Raw genomic sequence first — 19,953 nt, 5'->3', positions numbered from 1 at the left:
TAAAAAAGAATGGAAGATGGATATCAGATTTCCTGGGAAATTTGAACTTCTACAAGTTGTTTTTTTGGTTTGTTTTTTAAATTTCTACCTGTGGACTGTGCAAGTCTGTAGTCAGCATTATAATAGAGTATGCCAAAACGTAAGCAGTGTCAGCACTAGCAAATAGTGTTTGCCTAAGGGAGGAAAAAAAAAACAAAACAGGTTTTTAAAGCCCTAATTCCTCAATCCATTAGCTCTATTTCTACACAGAAGAAAAAAACCTCAGAAGTGCTATGCATTCAACCAAAGAGCTACCAGAGCCTAAGATTAGTCTTCAGAAAACACATGAAGTGTTTCAAAATGCAAATTAAAAAAAGGAAAAATAGAAAAGCATCTTCTTCACGATGTTGAAAACTAATAGTGACTGGAATTTTCAAGTACATTCCCAAAAGATTATACATTATCCTTCTTTGGGTAATCCTACAAAAGCTAAAGAATGGCTTATTTTTCACTCCCAGAGTTTTGTAAAAATTTATACAAAAAACAACCCAGTCAGTGATGCACCAACTAGACTAAGGAATGGGAATCAATTAAGCCTGAACGCCTAGGTAAACTTCAATGCTAGTTTATTGCATCAGAAACAATAGCCTACTTGATGTCAACTAACATATAAACATTTTGTTCAACACCTAATGGGCAAGCAAAAATGTGTCATGACTTATTAGCTATTTATGCCACATATTTTTAACTTTAGCAGTTACTAATGCTTATTACTGATCTACATTTGTTTAAAAACAGAACAGCTAATACAAAGATAATTTAACATACTTAGGGCTCCCCTCTTCCCATAATTCCTTCTAGCAAGTATTTGGGATTTAATGAAATGCCAGCATTGCCCCTAATGGCCACAAACACCACAGCCATTCTTCAGGCACTTATCCAATACAAAGGTTTTGAATTACCGTTGGTTGCATTCAATATATCTAGCAGCAAACTTCTCCATTAATCTATCAATCTTCTGGGCTTCACCTGGCAGACGAAAACCTTCCAGAAATATACGTAGAGCAGAGACAAAGTCTTTTCCACAGAAATCAAGTTGGTCTACATAGGCATACATCACTTCCTTGTTAAACTTGTTGCTTTCCCCAAGAAATTCCCCTACTTGAGTCTAAAAACACAAGAGACAGTTATTACTGTGTAATCCAACTGCCAGCTTTGCAAGAAAGTCTACAGTACAGGAACTGCACAGCTGTTAGTTTTGTAAGATTGATATGCTTCTCTGAGCAGGCAGAACAACCGTTAGAGGGATAACAAGAAACCAGTGTCATTAGAAAATGCCTTTAGTCTGCATATTCTTGCCTCCCTCATTTGCCAATGTGAGATCTGCATTACTGTAGAGCAAGGGGAGCTGAACTGCACCCTATTTCACATGCAGTGGAGAATGTTTTGCCACTGCAGTACATGACACTCCTTCGCTGGCAAGATATTGTTAATGCAGATAAAAGGCATGTTCCCATTTATGGGGAATCCCTTCAACACTGTATTGGAAACACGGCTACTTTACTAAAAAGCCTAGGGCAGCAAGTAAATAGAAAGTAGCAATGGCATTAAGTACCTTCATTAGAACCATCACACTTTCAGTTATTAATGAAATATGAACTAAAGACAGAGTACATACAGACATCAGAAGACCGGGGAGAAGATGATAGGGCAAGAGAATTAATTATGTTGTGTGTAGTCTTACAGAGCAGAGGCGTTCCTCTTGGTGCAAAAACTGTGCAATGTCCTCTGCTGTAGTGCCAAGCATTCCCTGCTCCTGTAGATATTGTATTCCTCTCTTTGGTTTTTTATTAAACCTATTCAGACAAAAATACAGGGAAATTGAGATATACGATTGAAAAATATCACAGAGTATAAAATTTTGGTTTTATAGAGCCCTTCTAAACCAAAGATTTTGTGCTGTAGCTCTGTGTCTTTTTTTCTAGTCAGAAAAATGTCAAAGAATGTACAACAAATGTTTTAACTATATCACATCACAGGCTACATCTCATAAGGTACATTCAGTTGCTGAAAAGCTTAAAAGTTATTGCTGGAAAACTCACTTTTAATATTTCAAAACGGTCAGTTTTAAAGTTAGAGAATTTCCATGAAATGGTAAAAATGCTGCTGTTCTAGACCTTTTTATAGCATTTACAGACATAAAGATCTTCAAATTCATGAAAAAGAAGTAAAGCACGGCTGGACAATGATTTAATTCTCCAAACTCTATTGCAACAAAAGACAACAAACGGTGTAAGAGCTGTGAGACAACATCAAACGAGCCTGCTCAAATCAATTTCTCTCCAGGTTTACACACATTTTCCTCTCTTGTGCAGCTGAACCAGTACAAATGAAAGCTGTGAAGCCACCTTCCACTCTACCCAAGATTTTACTGAATTCCTTCTAACTACAATAGCCTCCAGTGTCACCTTTTGACAACAGCAGGCAAGTATCTTCAGCGTTAAGATCAATTTGTAAGTGTCCGTACAGGTTTGACTGTGTAAGACCATAACAAACAATATGCTTGCAGACATAGGTTTTTTTACTAGTGAACTTTTATTTTCCCATCATACTGGACTTACAGTTCTATCCCATGTTCAATTATTTCCTTTTGTTGCTTGATGACTTCAAACTGCTCAGGATCATCTGGGACAGCAGTCTGGGTACCAACACTTCCAACCCCTGACGACACGGTGGAGTCCAAGGAACTGACACTACTCCGTCTCCCTCCACTCTCTAGGCATTTACCTTCAGCCATTTCCTGTTCAGATGGTTTAAATGAACCTATTTATAAACGGGGCGAGACTTAAGTTATCCTGTTCAGTCAAAAGCTTTTAGTTATAAAACTTTTTAGTAGAAATTTATGAGTCAATATTCTTTGTATATTTTGTATACAAATGTATACTTTGGCAGTCAACACTACATGAAGATGATATATTGATGCAATTCTAAAATAATCCAACAAAAGGCAGAAAAGCAGCAGCAACTATGAAGAAATCCTTGCACTTCAACTTAGTAACTGCAAGATTTGTCACATCTCGTTTCTACATCAGACAGCTTTTATAGTGTAGACAGTAGTCTGGCTAAAGCTTTTAAACAGAACCTGGTTATTTGAACCAGACACCTGGAGAATCAGTTACTGCAACAGCATTAACGATTTTTAAATATTTCATTTGTATAAACAAATCGTTATGTAAAAACCTAGCATCCATACTTCTGAATAGCTTCTAAACACTGAATAAGCACAAGAATAAACTTATTAAACAAATTAGTCTCCCCACAAGGAAACAATCTTACCCAAGCTAGCCTGATGATTTGGGTTCACATAAAGGTCTTTGCTCCATTCTACCATACATTTTAAAATAGAAACCAAACATTCAAGTCCTTTTTTCCTCAGGCTTAGTTCCTAAAACACAAAAACAAAACCGCAACAAAAAAAAAAATAATCACACACCAAAAAAACCTTCCAAAAAACCCACACCAATATATGTATATCCACAAGTTTTTAGAAGGCACTGCATCACACCATTCAAATTCAATTTTTACAAAGTTTGTCAGTTAAGGGGAAATCTATTGCTTATACAAAGTTTCTGCCCCTTGACTATTTAGGTTGGATACATCTGGGCCAAAAGCAACCACAACCAGACTGACACCAGAACACATTCCAGGTGCTTTAAGCAGACAGCGTATTAACAACTGATGAGCACAACCAAGGGGCAATACATGCCATGTCCTAAATGCAGTCCCTTTGTTGTCTATAGGGTCAGATTTCTCCACAAGCATGTCACTACCTTAGCTGTACAGTAAATAGTCCTAGTCCAGATCTGAAACAAAGGTCTCCTGGTTTTTACTTCCATTTTCTGGCCAAAGGACCACAGGGGGGTGGGAAACACAAGCCAGCATTGATACAATTCTAATTGAAGGTGTGAGGTGCACTCATTTCTGAGACCAACACTGGCACCAAGTTCACTTCAGCCCTGAAAAGCTATTAGGCTGGACTAGAAAACAGTGCTACAGGCAAGGCCAACGTCAGAAATATCTGCTCCTGCTGAAAGTCATCTATACTCCACCCTCTCTCTAAGCACTGGGAAAGTATAATTTTAAAAATAAAATACTTGTGGTGGAGATACAGCACAAAAAGTTTATGCAAAGCAAACATAAGATGAAGCTACTGCTGGTTCATAAGCCCCAGGAGGAAAGTCATTTCAGCGAGGCAGAGGAAGGCTCATTTGACTTTCTTCCATGGCAGCCCAGAACAAGCCTAGCGTCACAATGCATATATGCAGCAAAATCACCAAGTAAATTAATCGTACTGCTTCAGCACCCAATTGCAATTTAGCTAACTAATAAAAAATAAGTAACAGCAGTAGATTACAGACAACATAAACAACTGGAGGTATCAATAATGATGCAGAGACAGCACCACTTATGAAAAAAAAATTAAAAAATAGTACGTTATCTTCAAAGCTGTTTTTCTTACCTGTAAAGGTGTCATTCCCAACTCATGCCCACTTCGTCCCTGGGCAATTTTGGACAAATCATTTACAAGGCGTTCAAATATATTAGCAGCGTTTAAATCACAGTCATAGTTAACATAAATATCCACTACACACTGGGCATCTTGAAAATAAAAGAAAGTGCAAGTATTAGGATTCACTGTAATAGCATTTTTAAAAGAAATCAGCCAGTTAGAGCAGGCAGTGGGGATGAATCCAGACATTTAACCCAAGCACTATGGGATAAAATTCAATTTTTCACACTTAAACATTATATGTGGCATTTGTCTTCAAAATAATTTTCATCTGCTCCCAGAGGAAGTGACTGCTTTTCACAACAATAGAAATACCTGCACAAATTCTAGTTAAAGTCTGAATCACCATCCATTTGTGTTCAAAGGAGCTTGAAGAAGTCTCTAGAATATTCAGGAAGATCTCTTTGAAGAACACCTGCAAAATAAATGAGGTAAAGAACTTTAGAACCATGTCAAATGTACAAATTAATTTCTATTCAGTAATTTCTCTTGAAGAGTATCATCTCATGTGTATTAGGATTTGAATACAGTAGTAATATACTAGTTTAGTAAGCAAACAAAATTAAGATACTAACTTCTACGTTCCAGATGGCTTTTTATCATTGCAGTATTTTCATTTGAAACTAGAGCATCATGGAAATGATAGATAAAAGTCTCTCACCTCAATCTGCATTTTTAAATGCGTCTTAAAATTCGAAAGTAGCGTGAGAAAGATGGCCAGAGAGAGCTCAAATACATCAGGAACAGAAGAGACTCCATTTTTTGATAATGCTACACAAAGATATTGCTTGATTGCATTGATGAACATTTCGTGTGTCCTGAAAATTGGACCAGCATTCTGCAGTACCGAGAGAAGAAGCTGGAGAGACACTATCTTAGAACGCAATTCATGGGATCTAGAAAAAATTCAATATTAAATATATTTTTATTGTATTTCTGAATACATACTTCTATTCAACATGACCACTATAGCATTTCTTCCATGCCAAGAAGAAATGACTGCTCTTTTAATTCATTTCAAGGTGGGGGGCAGGAGAGGCAGAAGTCAGTCTACAAGTGATTTCGGACAACATCTACCATCTTAATTTGGAAATTTTGCTGGTGTATTAATATCTTAGACTAGGATAACAGATGCAACTCAGTGCTACTATGAAACATTTCCCACTCCCCCATCAAAAACTTCACAAATACTACAGTCAAGGCCACTTTAACTGCTAAGATTAATAAGCCTATTACACAAAAAAACCCCTCAAGTATTAAATTTTTAATAATTTGAAGCAAGTGTCAATCCTAGATTCATCAAGCTAACTGAAACAAGGGCCTGACAGGTGAATTGTGAATACCTGTTTTACTATACAGCAGCTACTGAACTGTCTCCAAAAGCTACCCGAAAAGGACAGTGTAATAAAAACAGTCTCATTACTTGGGATCTGGTGGTCCATCACCAAGTGGTTTCATTGAAAGCTTGCACAACGACCTGAACACAAGGAAGGCATCCTTTTGTAGAACATGTGAAAATTTGGCAGCAGCTTGATGTCCAGATACATCCGTTTCCTTGAGAGCAAGGAACACAACATTAGATCTTCAGTGAGACAATGGAACAGAGCAGTTAGAAAGATTCTACAGCTCCTCTGAGAATTAGGTACAGGGTTGTGGTTTTTTTTTTTTTTTTAAAAAAAAGTACATCTGGCAAAGTTTACACTAAACCTAAACAGGACTACAGATGATCTGGATCTTTTCACACATGTTGACTGACTCTTTCCCTCCACCCCCACCCTGTATTAAAATCCAATTGATATAATCAATTTTAGAATTGTTTTCAGTATCTACTTAAATTGCAGTTGCTGCTTCCTTTTCAAACCTGAGCAGGACATGTACATTAAAGCTTCTGTCCTTTCCCTCCCCAAAATCCTACTGTATTAGCTGGCATGATAAAAACATTTCTCCTTTCCTAAACATACATTAGCATCCAGTGAAGTTATTTACCAGATTATCAGTGGAGGAAACAGATTGTCCATCATCTGGAATCCCGTTTGTTTGTACATTTTCATTACTAGAGCCAGAAAGAGCAATATCTGCAGTCTCTAATGCAGGTAGAGCCTTAACTGTTTCTGTTACTTGCTTTTCTTCAGCCACTAAAGGAGAAAAAGGAAAACTGATTAAAATGACCCATTGAGCTTTTTTATCGCATGACCCTGTGAAGCTCTATAACCAAGTGGGACAGAAGCAACAATGGTAAACTAGAACATTTCTCAGCTACCATCAAAAGAAGAATCTTGCAAGACAATAAAAACCTGTTCATCCTGCCTTAGTAGGTGCTCTTGAAAAGATACTTAGTAACAAAAAAATAACTTCCATGTTTTTATAATCACAGGAAAAGTTTGGCAATACACAGCAATACAGGAGTCTATTTTACTTTGAAGATTTTGCTACCTTTCACAGCTGACTTGACCACATCTTCCAAGATGCCTTTAACCATTTCTTTTCCTCCATCAGTTGTTTCCTCTAATGAAACACACAAAGAGATAATTTTGAATTTAGTACTTTTGTTTAAGAAGATGAAAAGGAGAAACATGACAGAGGCAGAAGGGTTAAAAATAATAGATTTTCTTCAGTAGCCCTCCTCTAAAGACATTTCCAAGATGTCATACAAAAATACTCAGTCTTGTTCTTTCCATTATTTAAATCAAAGCACTGATATTTTTAATGCAGTGATTTTGTAGTTTTATTTATCAACTGTTATGAACTTTTCCTTTTGGAATATCCTACATTCCTGCTTTGGTTACACTATATGCTTATAATAAGGTACTCATAATACACATTATTTTTACCACAGGACTTAAATTACCTCAAAGTGATTCAGTCACTTCCCACATACTGTGATTATTCTCTTCCTCTCCTTCCCCCTTATCAACCTAATCAAGTCAAATTCCATTATAATTCTATAAACATAATATAGAGTTTTACTACAATTCTAGGGAAAACATGAGCCTTTTGTCAACAGTTATAATGTTGAGCTAAGGATGGCCTGTATACTCTGAATAACTACTGAGAAAATCCAAGCACGATTTGAGTCAATAACCCCAGTCACTTCTCCCCAAAATAGCCTAAAAGAGCATTTTACAGTAGAAACATTGTAACTGAAAGCAACAGACACAACCTATTCTTGTTCACCTGTGGCTAAAAGTGTCAGATTCTGCTCCAACTTCACATCTCCATTTTCTGCCCTCTCAGGCTCACCATTCGTTAACTCTGGGCTTACAGGAGCGGTGGGTTTGCCTTCCTGATAGCTGTGCTTTAACTGACCGACCTTTGGGGACCTCGTCACTACTTGACTTGCAGGAGACTGGGATTTTTGGTGATTTGTTTTTTCTACTTCTCTGGATTCTTGTATCTTGAAAAATCAATATGAAAAAGTTAATCTAAGGCACAAAACATGATAAGGAAAAACAGATATCTACAGTGATTGACGTTCCTTTGTGAATTCATGTGTTAACATGAAAGAAACAGTGAAAATATAACCACTTGGCCAGTCAAAGCAAAAAGATGAGCTTCAAGGTTATTTTAAAAGCATCCCATCATTTGTTTATACAAAGCCATTTAGTAGAAACTACAGTGTGAAACCTTGTTATTCGCAATAAGCTTCATATTTTTAATCAGTCAGCATGCTTCGGTATGCCTCAAAGATTTCACAGTTTTTTTAAAATTACAAATCAATAGATAACCAATTACAATGACAGACCCATTTAAATAATAAGTCTTCTGTTCATTTGTCAAGCCTAAACATTTGAGATGAGCAAAAGTAATAGTTACATACAGCTTGATTTTCCATCCGTGTAAAAATGACATTTAGCATCTGCGTAAGGGTAGCTTTGGCAGTTGTCTGATTAATAAGATTTTTACTGGCCAGATAGATGTTGTAACAGGTTCTAACAGTCTGCAGAATTGTTCCTTCATGAATTTCTATATACGGAGATGTTACCGCAGTGAGGAGAGCCTGAAAAAGACCACAAGACAGTAAAGAATGAAATCTAAGCAAGTAGGCAGCAATACACTTCATGCAGGTCTTCCATAATAATCAGTGGGTTTGTTATGAAACACAATACCTATTTATGAGACTTTATAAGGAACTTTTAGTTCTCTGAAATGACATTTCAAATCAAAGAAAGTAACAGAACTTCCACGTATCTCTGTTCTCTCCTGAGCTGTAAAAGTGTTTTGTCACAACTAGTTTTCCACTAAAGGAAGTATTCCACCTCCAAATGAAGCAGTTATTGTATTCTATAGCTTCATTTCTATGAAAGGGCCACTTGGTCTACACTGCCATCAAATTAGATTACTGGAAGGTTCACCAGCTTCTAACCTTAGCCTAGGTACATTTCAGAACCAGAACACACACCGCTGGCACTACTATGCCTTGTTGAGAACACATACCACAGATCTCTCTGGAAAAATGGACATTACGAGCAGAGAGGCTAGAGCAGCAGGCTATGATACTGCATCACAGTTACAGTGCTTTCAGTTGAAGGCTGATAGCAATTCATTGGCCTAATGAACGTGGGCATTACTAGCCTAGAAGATGAACGTCAAGCTGTCTGCAAGATAAAGTATTTGGGACATGGCTCATCCCAGAGAGAAGGACAAACATTTATAAAGCATTCCCTTACGTTCTGCTTCACCAAGAGGAAATACATTTCACATATCAAGTCCGACCTGGTGACAGCCTCCCTAAATTCAAATGACACATCTAACAGGGTAAGAAATGGAGAAACTGGGCCCTAAGTAGTGTTTTGCATTAATTCTTTTTCAGTTACAAAATCAAAGACAGAGAAAGCAAATTAATATTGCACCAAAAGGAACCAAATAAAATACCTTAATTATCTGCAGTTGTACTCCTTCATCTGTTTGAGGACCCTGAAAGCAATTGCAAATGGTTTCAACTATTCGGTCAATCAGTCGTTTCCCAGGAGCTCCACTGTCTGGAGCATTGCCAGTGATATGTCCATATGCAATGAGTTTCTAGGTAGAAAGAACGCAGGTTAAACAACCACATACTATTAAGTAAAGCATAATAAGGTGGTTTTAGACAGCATACCTCACTTAACCAGTTTTAACACAAAAATTTAACACCATCAACAGCCTGGCTACCAAATACTTGGACTGTTCACACACCTAGACAAAACAGATTTAGTAAGGGATACACACACTTTTTCCACCCAGACCATTTCTTCCTGGCAATTTTTTTTTAACATCAATCTTCCTATCTTTTCACAACAGAAAGGTTCTGCCCTTAAGTGACATTTTTTAATGTAAGGATCTAAGGAAGAACAAGGTAGAAAGATTTCAGAGTCTGACTCCCATCATATCAGCACTACAAGAAACACCATGGTAAACACTCTGTTTAGAGTACCACAGGTGAAACATCTCTACTGAATAATGCAAGCATTCCTCAGCTTCAATAAAGACTGGCTTCACTATAAACCAACACATATTTCTGACTTTGACAAGATGCACATTCAGCCAAGTCTGATGATACACACTATGGCTACCTAGATGCTTAAACCATGCAAAATACGTTATCTGCACAGCTGTATGTGCTCGGGACAGTATTACTTCTTCACTCTAAGAATGCCAACAGCACACAAGATTTTTGTAACTGCCTATTTCTCCATTTCACTCTCTCCAAGTTTAAACAGAACACCTACTTGTAAACAATCCAGCGAAGTACTGACAATGCGTGGAGACTTTGACTGGCAGGCCAGTTCAAACGGAAGGAAATATTTATCTGCTTCAATGAAGTTTGCTTTTGGTGGAGCAGCAGTGCCTTCTCTAGGTCAGATAACAAGAGTTATTATTTTTTCTAAACACGTACATCACAGCAAACTACATTTCCTCGTTTTCTAAATTTAAAGCTGAATGGTACATAGCAGCATACAAATGTAACACAAGCTTCTCTCACATATACTTTCTTATAGAAAGTTCAATATTCTTTAAATATCACCCAAAACCCCCCCACTTTACCTTTATTTATATCTGATCTTTTTCATATATTCTTCAACCTAGTCTTCCCTCACTACACTCCAACACTGTTCCACTACCTGAAATCCTGGGGAACTCCTACATAACTTAATGATAAACCTATAAAAGTTATTCTGAATTAAACAGGGCCCATATAAGGAATACTAAGCAAAGAGAAAGACATTTGGAAGCTCATTTTACATAATAGCACAGTGCTGGAGAAGTGTTTTAAAATTTGGATTTAAATAATACTTAAATTTGTATTCTTGATCTAGGTAGTTAAGAGCATACACTATCAAACAGAGGACACCTACTCTCTTCACTATTTCCTATCAGGCTATATTAAGCCCAGTAAAAAGTGCTAATTTTCGCTTCCTTTTAGAAGTTTTGCAATTTTTTCACAGTGAAATTCAGAGGCAGTTATGGCTTGAGTACCCACAGCCACAAACATTGTGTAATTGGAACACATAGGCCATATCATGTTTTTGGCAGAAAGGTGCGTAACTGGGTATTCGCAAACTCATTGCCATAATGTATGTACACTCTTACATTTCCACTATGAAATTATTCCACTTGCTGTTTTCTGGCATAGTTTACAGCAATTAATAATTTACCTTTGCTTTTCCAGCTCCATTTTTATTTCATCTGGAAGAAAGAAAAAAATTCAAAGCATTTAACACCCAATATAAGTTGTCATTATCAATAACACAAATAAGAAAAATATAATAAAGCAAAGCTGTTTCAAACCAGCAGTCTTACACTTCAGTATTTGCTTTCCTATAACATATTGATCTTCAGAGATTGTAGGTAGTTGAATCATTTATTGGAAGGCATATCCCTCAACTTCTGCATGAAAAAGCTAATTTTTCCAAACATTCCTAACAAAAGATATCTTTAGAAAACACAGGTATAGTATGCAATTCTTCTTCTAGAGTAAGTCTACATCACAGAGCTCAGGCCTGCAGAAGTCTTTAAGCCATTACATAAACCATTAGTTCAATACATCTGACCTTCCTGTTAACTACAATGCCAGTTAGCCTGCTTTTGTTAAATCTCACAATATGACATCAGCTGAACAAACTCCCAAGAGATAAGAAATCTTAAATGCACACTGTCATTTTGCCAGCAGAGCTTTTTCTCTCTTTTTTTTGCCTTTTTTTTTAAAATTACACTTTCAGCGAATTTTCATAAAATAAAACATAGAAGAAAAAAAAAGTTTCTTTCTCATTTCTATTCTATATAGCAGCAAATCCCAAAGATCCTAGTACAGCTTTTTGAGGATTTCTAATGTATCTCCATGATGCACAATATAGAGAGAACTGCACTACATGAGACACAGCTGTGACATACTATGAATACTGACAAAAAAATACCAAAAATAGCACACACAGTAAGGCTGCACAGCTACAATCATTTGTAACACCACATGGAATCCTGTCCATCCCACTCTATGCCACGGGCCTGCAAAACTTGTTTCAATTGCAAAGTTATCGGAAACGGATCATTCACTCAATACCTGTTCTCCACAACTCTGGATATGTTCAGAGTTCAGTGCTGTTGTGTACCTCAATAATTTCTTGTCTCAGAAGCATCAATACACAAAACATACTAACAAACAAGGACTGCAACAAACACACATTACAGTTTTTTGCACAGTGCTATTGTTCAATGAATGTTAATTCATTCGATTCAAGGAATTCAACTAATTCAATCAATTAATCCTTGCAGAGTACACCTATTTTGGAAGCAAAATGTGGAGGAAACCTGTACAACCACAGCCAGTGAGTGATAAGCTACATCCCAGGTTGGGACTTGCTATTCTGTCTGCCATACTCTCTCATTAGTGAAAGCCAACATAGTCGTCAAGGAAGAAGCAGTATGACATCCATTAGCAATAAATGATGTAACAAGAATTGAAGGAACATTATCCACCCCATAATCAACAAAAGAACAGACAACAGAAAAATTCAAGAGTCACAGGACCACAGCGGGTCATGGCTCTGTTCAGAAGCCCACCATTTTCTATCCAAGTCCATCATGCAAACAACCAGCCTTGTAGTTTTAAAGGATTGCACAAGCCAGTGGCAAGGCAACAAGCTGAGGCATGAAGAGCACATAGCCCCAGTGCCTGGGATTTCAGAACCAGAAGCAATTTTGCAGCTCTGCAACAGTGCAAACCCAGTGTCGTCATCACCCAATGCTTCAGGCTTCAACTGGTAAGGACAGTCAACAGAATGGAGACTGTTGAGAAGAAATAACCAAGGTTTCCCAAACAGACAACGCGTATCTTAACACAGCACCGCTTCTGGGACCACCATTTTCTTCGTTCCAGTATCCAGTTGGTTTATGAACAAGACGGCTAGTCAGAAGTTCAATTCAGCAAAATTTTAATTCAGTTCTCTTGATTTTATTAATTTCCCCATCTTTATCACCACATTAAGATCCACAGAGCTACTGAGAATAACATACACTAAAGGACCCACCATTTATCGTGCCCCTATTTAGATCTGTCTTATCATTAGAGCAGCATACTCCTATCACCTATAGGAACTCGTTGCTTAAAACAGAGTTTTCTGGGTAGCTTTACATGTTCAGAACACTTAGTTTTGCCTCCAGGACTTGGCAGAGACAGGCATATTTTAGCTACAGCCAGAATTCCAAGTACAGCAGGATGCCAGGGTGGTCAGCTACACCACAGTTAATGCTGTATTTCAGAAACCTTGTAGAACTAGGGTTTACAGGGGTTTTTTTAATGATTGCAAAAACTCATTGAACTATGTTTATTTTTCCAAAGCAGAAAGACGGCCTGAGTTAGCCAAGTGGTCCTCCTTGCACTAAAAATTGTAACTTGTCTAGTTTGGAAATAAAAGGCTTTCTTGATTTGATAATGTTTTGGTCAAGTCACACTAGACACCTTTTGAATACTCACAGGTATTTCTATAGCACATGAAACAGAAAGCTATTTTACGTATTAAAGAGTTGCTGCATTTTTTTTTCCCCCATTGGCAGATCAATAAAGTGAGTATTATCAGAGATATGGTTAAAAAAATATAAATCCATATTTGATACATCTAGTTCAGTGAATGTGAGTTTTCTTAAGGGGTTTTCTTGTTTGCATACCTCCCCATTTCCCACTCCTCCTCACTGGCTGCCACTTCAGAAGTTGTGGCCAAGCCTAACTTTGTGATCTTTGAGCTGAAACTGAAACCAGGTCAGTGTCCACTAGTCTGGCCACCCTATTACTCAAAATTTGTCTCAGTTCATCCAGCTCAGTTTTGGCATCCTTCTTCCCAGTGTACCCAGCTACTGGCAGAAGGAAAGCTGAAGGTCATACACATCATCTTCATTTTGTCATTTTGTGGGAGGTGGACAGAAGAGCTTGTTGGAGGGTCCCTTGGAGGGCAGGGGTCAAAAATAAATATTTCTCACCTAAAAATCAATTTGTTAAAAAATGTCAAACTTCAGTAGGAATATTACAGCAATGAGTCCACTCAAGAAAATAAAAAGGTTATTTTGTAAAATTTAATACCATCCAAGAAGAAGGATTTCATTTTTAGGGTATATTATTCTTAGCTACAGAAGTGCTCACTTCCACATTTAGGGTGTAACCAAGTAATGCTATTTTTTTCCAAATCTCTATATCCTACTGAAATAATTTCCTCTTTCTTTGATAGAGATCACTTTCCCCCCCATACCGTTTATTAGCAAGCAGCATAGCAAAAAAAGTTTTGAATTGAAACTTCACAAAGATTTTAGCCTTAAGGTGACATGCCCATGCCCATCTTTACTTATATTAGATCCTGCATTGGAAAAATATGTAAGAATAGTGTCCCATACTAAAGCAATGACAATTCACCCTCAGAAATACTCCATAAGCAAATAAAAAACATAAATCATCTAACCAAGGCCTGACCAAGCTCCCCACAATTTTATTATATACATGTTTTTTCTAAAGCCATATAAAAACATCTGCACCACGACAGTATTTTAATAAATAACGCTGGCAGAAAAGAATAAATGAAAGGACAAAAGCAAGTTACAGGCATGCCTCTGCTACTGATTACATCAAAATAGTTTGGAAATCTCCACATCTGAAGTACTCACTTGGTGGTCTGACCACCAAAAGCGAGTGAAACACAAATTGTTGCCTAATCGAAGCCTGTTGCCAAGCCCCAACCAGGCACAGCCAGCTTCCGGAAACCTACTGCCATGGTCACTCTTCCAGTCACAGAATTAAGGGGCACAGCTCGATTCCCTTCCACAGGTACAGAACACAGGCTGAATTTTGGTGAGTATCTGGTCATCACAGCACAACACCGACTCCTCACTTGGTGCTTTTGGCACTGGAGCTACATGCTGCTTTCAAGGCCAGAATGTATCAGCGGACATTGCACCTACTTCAGCCAGAAACATCTTCAACTCCAGGCACTGCGTGTGCTGCCCACTCATTGCAAGCCTTTTAGCATCCCTACCAGGCAACACAACTGGAACAACAAGCAAGGGCTTGCAGCAATCTCTTCCAGAGCTTCTGGCTATAATAAAAGCAGGATGAAGCTCATGCCAAGAGTATCTACCATGCTTAGATGGATGGTTTAAGTTTGCTTGTATTCAAAACTATATATTAAAATGGAGGAAATAATTGCTTGCCTGCAATTAGATGCATCCTATGCTAGCGTACAGTCAAGTTTGTCTCAGTAGAAGCAAACTAGTTCCTGTGCAGAAAATAGCATAGCTTGCGTTAGCACAAGGACACAAGCAATGTCTTTCCATGGCTTGTCAGAACACCAGACAGCAGTGCCAATACAAACACATGGAGCAGCAGCAAAAGCTGCCCTCCCCCCCAACCCAGTAAAGTCTTCTGCATTGCCTAATTCCAGGTTGCCTTAAACTTAAATTAAAAAAAAACAAAAAACAAAACACCTCGCATTTATTGATTCTATCAATCTATAGAGAACTCTTTAGAAAAGGCTGCCACAGTGAAGCAAGATTATCTCCTCTTTGCCCCAGCATTCTCAAAACATGCTAGCCAAGAGGCTACTAAACTAAGAAACACAAACTCATTTTAGACATCTGCAATTTATACCCAGAGACTTCTTAAACACACAGCTAGATTCCTAAGTGAAGGCATGGTTTAAGACTTTTTTTTTTTAAACTTGTTAATAAGCTAACTAAACAAATTCTGTTGTTTACAAAGCTCAAAGATATGTACATGGAGGTGCCTAGGCAATCAAAAGAAGGTCACATAACTAGGCTGGCTGCACAGTATGTCATTAAAACCAGTCCTAACAGGGCAAGAGTAATAGTTGGTATGAGACCCAGGCGCACAATTAGCACTAGACCAATATGAACTGCTGTGATACATAGTGCTTGTGTTCCACTATAAATTTTTCAGGATAGAGATTATTTCAGTAGATTTACTAAGAACCATGTGTACCTATGGCTCCATGTAAATGCTTATTAAACGACTATTTATACACAATCCACTGGCTGGCTGTTGAAAAGCAGTTTTCTTAAAAACATTTTTCTAAAGCAGAACAGAACAGCTTCTCTGTTTAAAAACTCCATTTCTCCCAATCTCTCCTGGGGATTACTGGCACTAAGAACACAGGATACAACCGTTACACCTACTGATGAAGCAAGAGACTGAATGATCTATTCAAACCCTGTTTACTCAACATTAACACTATATATCTCAAAGGAGGGGTAGACAGCAAAAAAAAACCAAAACCCCAAAAAAACCCAAAAAACCAACCACCAAAACCCCACCACTGGGAATTAGTTTTGTTCCTTTTCTTCCATCCTTCTTGCATTTACATCTTATTTGAGCCTATGACACTCCTCATTTCTACAAAGTCATGAAGATATTCTGCAGTCCAAAACTGCACAGTATTAGTCCAGTGAAAGGTATGTTACTGGGAAAGGAAGAGAAAAAAGGGTAAGAATAGTTTAAAATTAGAATGAAAGAATACCTATATTTCACACATAATAATGACAGCAATTTTCAGTAGTAATTTACTGAAGTTCAAGAGTTGAACACATTCAAAATAATAAAGAACTCATGTAAAAGAAAAGAAGACCATCATTCCCACATTTAGAAATATATTCCTGTCTCACCAAAAAAAAAATTTAAAGCCTATGTAATTAACAGAAACACTACAGCAGTAACACTACAGCAGAAATTGTAGAAATAGTTGCAGGATAATTTATATTCAGTATAGGTTCTAGAATATACCAGTTCCTCTTTATTTAGAAAACAGATGCATCAAAGGCTTCCCTAGTACCAAGAGCAGATATAATTTACACATGACTCGTGCCTGTGGTTTATAAATGGTACAATATCTCAAGGCTCCATTAAAGAGACCATTGTATAATCAAGACGACACAGGAAATGGAATCTAGTAAGAGGTAGAAAGGGATTATTTGGAGTATGACACGGAGAAAAGAAAGAAAGACAACAGCTGACACAATTACCAGTTCCATAAAGTTAACTTCACATTTCTCTCAAACTGAATTAATTTTACTCAGTTAACTGGACTTTTTAATTATTATTAAAACCACTGAAGCTTCTTTCATCCCTAACAGTTTGTGTACATTGCGAATTTTGGGCTGATTTCCTGAGACTGCAAATAATGTTCTTCCCATGTTTCCTAGCATATTTACTATTGCACAGGGCTTGATAATTAAACCAACACTTTTGAAATTGAAGTCATAGTCTTATTTAATATAAACTATAAGTTTAATTAAAACTTAAGTAAATATAAATAAAACCAACTTTTTCACTTGTGTAAAAAAGAGCTTAATCTAAACAGAATAAAGTTGGGGGGGATCACATGTAAATAAAAGCAACTACATTCATGTTGGCAACTTAAAATTATGCAGCAACATCCACCAAATACAGAGATCCGTTAGTAGGGTAATCAAGGCCCTGCTAGGGCAGAACGGTTGGGCAACAGAAGGTTATCTTTTCATGCTGACCTCTGCTTTAGTCTAGGAAAACATGTGGACTTTCCTTCCAAGCAAGATTAGCAAAAAATATCCATCATCACAAGCATTAACTAACCTCAAACATACTGTACCGTAAAACATACATAGATTAGCAGTTGCATGTTGGATTATAACTAATAGGAGGCTATTGCACAGCACCCCTCCCTCAAAATCATCATCTTTGATGTGTTAGTAAACATAAAGACCTTCACTAGTAATCTTTCAAAAAAGTTACCTTTATCACTCTCTAAATATATTTACATAGCAGAAAAACAGGTTCCCAGTCCTGTAAGTGGGTTGGGTGCATGCTGGGAGAGTTAGGGAAGAAATGAGGAAAAGGAAGTAAGTAGGAAAAGTAGTCTCTAACTGCTGGGGCACATGTGTTTGTTATACTATTGGTCACAATGTCAACTTTAAATAATAATAAAAATACCCTTCTGTCTGGTTACCTTCTGTGGATATACCATCACTTCAATTAGCTCCTACAAATTCTTGAAGGTGTGGGAAGGAAGATAAAAACAATAGCTATTTTTCAAACTTGCTTTAACAGTGCATTTGACAGAATTTGCATCTGCCCAGTTTCCTTACATACTCGACCTTTTTTTCCTTCCATTCTGGATAAGGTAAATGTCCCCTAATTAAAGGAAAAATATTGGTGCAAAGCAACCAAAACTGTAATAGGTATATCACCTTCACAGAGTAAGAAAAGCCACAGAGAACTCCAGCTGTAAGAGCTATACTGCTTTACTCAGTTTATTTTTGATCCTTCATCATATACCATATGTTTTCAGAACTTTAAGTCAGAGACCTGTATCATCAATGTGTACTTGCTGGAGATTTCAGGACCAGTCAACCAACTTCACAAAAAGTATTTGCAGTACAGCAAGACAGCACAGACATTGTAGGTATTTAGCCACACTACCAACAGTTTTTAGCGAGACCAACCATGAGTCGGAGATGTCAGTAGATTACTAGCCTTGGAAGATTTGAGACTCCGCAAGTCAGGGGCCTTAAAGAGCCTGTTTCCTAGCTTAAAAGCTTATAATTAATTTTCTCAAAATTGATTCTAAAGTGAACAAACCCAGCCCCCTTTTGTTTCATATCGAGACAACAACTTAATAGAAGAGATGCTCGGGGGGTTTCCCCTCAGATTTGCACGTCTCGTATTATGAAGAGAACTTTCCCCCTCTCCAAACTCCCGAGCTCAGCCGGGGCCCCGGCCGGCAATCTCGCAGCTGGCGGCCGGGACTCGCTCGCACCCGGCCAGGGATCCGACGTGGCAGAGGACACCTCCCGGAGCGGGGGGCGGGAACACGGCCCCCGCCGGACCGGGGAGCAGGGATCCCTTCCCCGCCCTCCCGCCAGCGGTGCCCTCTGTCACCCTCCCAGACCGGGGAGAGGTCGCGGCTCCTAGCCCGGCGCAGACGGGGGAGTCCCGCGGGCCGTGCCGGGCCGAGCCGTGCCGGGCGGACTCACCCAGCGCCACCTGGCAGGCTCTCCGCAGCTGTCCGTGCGGGGGCCGCTTCGCCTCCTTCTCCGCCAGGATCTTCTCCAGGGCCCGCGACACGAACATGCTCTTGGTGCGGGCGTCCTGCTCGCGGGCCGAGGGCTGCATGGCGAGGCGGCCCCGCCGCGGGGCAGGAAGGGGGTCGCCGGGGCCGGCACTCAGAGCCTGCGGCCGCGCCGCGGCCCCATCATCCGGAAGAGACGCACCTCCCTCAGCGTCCGCCACCGCGCCGCCGCCACGGCGCCGCCATATTGGCACCGTCACGTGACCCGGGCCACCACCCCGCCTTCCCGCGACGACCTCCGACCCCTTCCGCGGTGCCTACAGTGACAGGCGGCGAGGGGTGGGCGGCGCTGGCGGATGGGGCGGGCCTGAGGCGGCCTGCTGCCTTCCTGGGGCCGGGCCCTGGCAGCGGCACAGTGTCTCGCTGCTGGAAAACGAACCTCGGACTAATAAAATACAGCAATAAATGTAATTAAATACAATCAACGCCGCCTCCCCGCAGCTTCGGGGTTCTGGCGACCTGCTAAGCTATTTGTGGCGATCAGCGCGTTCGCTGTGCGGGTGTCTGCCAGCGGGGCCTGCCCTGCATCCCCAGGAAACGGGGCTCCTGCCGGCTTTTTTAAAAAAAACTGGCTCTTTTTCTTGTCCCTACACTTTCTGGGGTCAAAACCTCACTAACCTCCTTTCAAAAGCAAAATGCTTAGCTGGAAATTGGTCTGCTGTAAGGTACGAATTTCAGGATCAGTAAGAATTGCAAGTACAGTTAGTGCTGCAAATGTTTGTATTGATTAAGTTACAATTGCTGAAAGGGAAGTCATGTTAATATAATACTCATTTTTATAATGCTTCTAATCTAAGCATCTCAACATTTGCATTATGACTGTTAACTTCC

General features: G+C 39.0%; 1 protein-coding gene across 2 annotated transcripts in view; it reads right to left on the bottom strand.

Annotated features, from left to right (window-relative positions):
• Positions 1–19,346, bottom strand: part of ARFGEF2 (ARF guanine nucleotide exchange factor 2) — a 40,227-nt gene extending 20,881 nt beyond the window's left edge. Inside the window, exons 1-17 of one of the 2 annotated variants that reach the window (XM_075768809.1) lie at positions 19,028–19,344; positions 11,182–11,212; positions 10,255–10,378; positions 9,422–9,568; positions 8,367–8,546; positions 7,724–7,943; positions 6,983–7,054; positions 6,536–6,684; positions 5,973–6,103; positions 5,211–5,445; positions 4,865–4,964; positions 4,499–4,638; positions 3,316–3,424; positions 2,601–2,802; positions 1,724–1,835; positions 942–1,147; positions 89–173 (exon numbers count right to left, since the gene is read on the bottom strand). In XM_075768809.1, the coding sequence (XP_075624924.1) occupies positions 89–173; positions 942–1,147; positions 1,724–1,835; positions 2,601–2,802; positions 3,316–3,424; positions 4,499–4,638; positions 4,865–4,964; positions 5,211–5,445; positions 5,973–6,103; positions 6,536–6,684; positions 6,983–7,054; positions 7,724–7,943; positions 8,367–8,546; positions 9,422–9,568; positions 10,255–10,378; positions 11,182–11,212; positions 19,028–19,166 (2,382 nt within the window). In that variant the 5' untranslated portion in view covers positions 19,167–19,344. Of the gene's footprint in view, positions 1–88; positions 174–941; positions 1,148–1,723; positions 1,836–2,600; positions 2,803–3,315; positions 3,425–4,498; positions 4,639–4,864; positions 4,965–5,210; positions 5,446–5,972; positions 6,104–6,535; positions 6,685–6,982; positions 7,055–7,723; positions 7,944–8,366; positions 8,547–9,421; positions 9,569–10,254; positions 10,410–11,181; positions 11,213–19,027 lie in introns of both variants that reach the window. The other variant, XM_075768810.1, reaches the window with a different exon arrangement.
• Positions 19,347–19,953: the final 607 nt, after the last annotated feature.

This window comes from Balearica regulorum, chromosome 16 (assembly GCF_011004875.1).
Source record: "Balearica regulorum gibbericeps isolate bBalReg1 chromosome 16, bBalReg1.pri, whole genome shotgun sequence".
Classification (NCBI taxonomy): domain Eukaryota; kingdom Metazoa; phylum Chordata; class Aves; order Gruiformes; family Gruidae; genus Balearica; species Balearica regulorum.
This window is presented reverse-complemented; position numbering and strand designations above follow the sequence as displayed.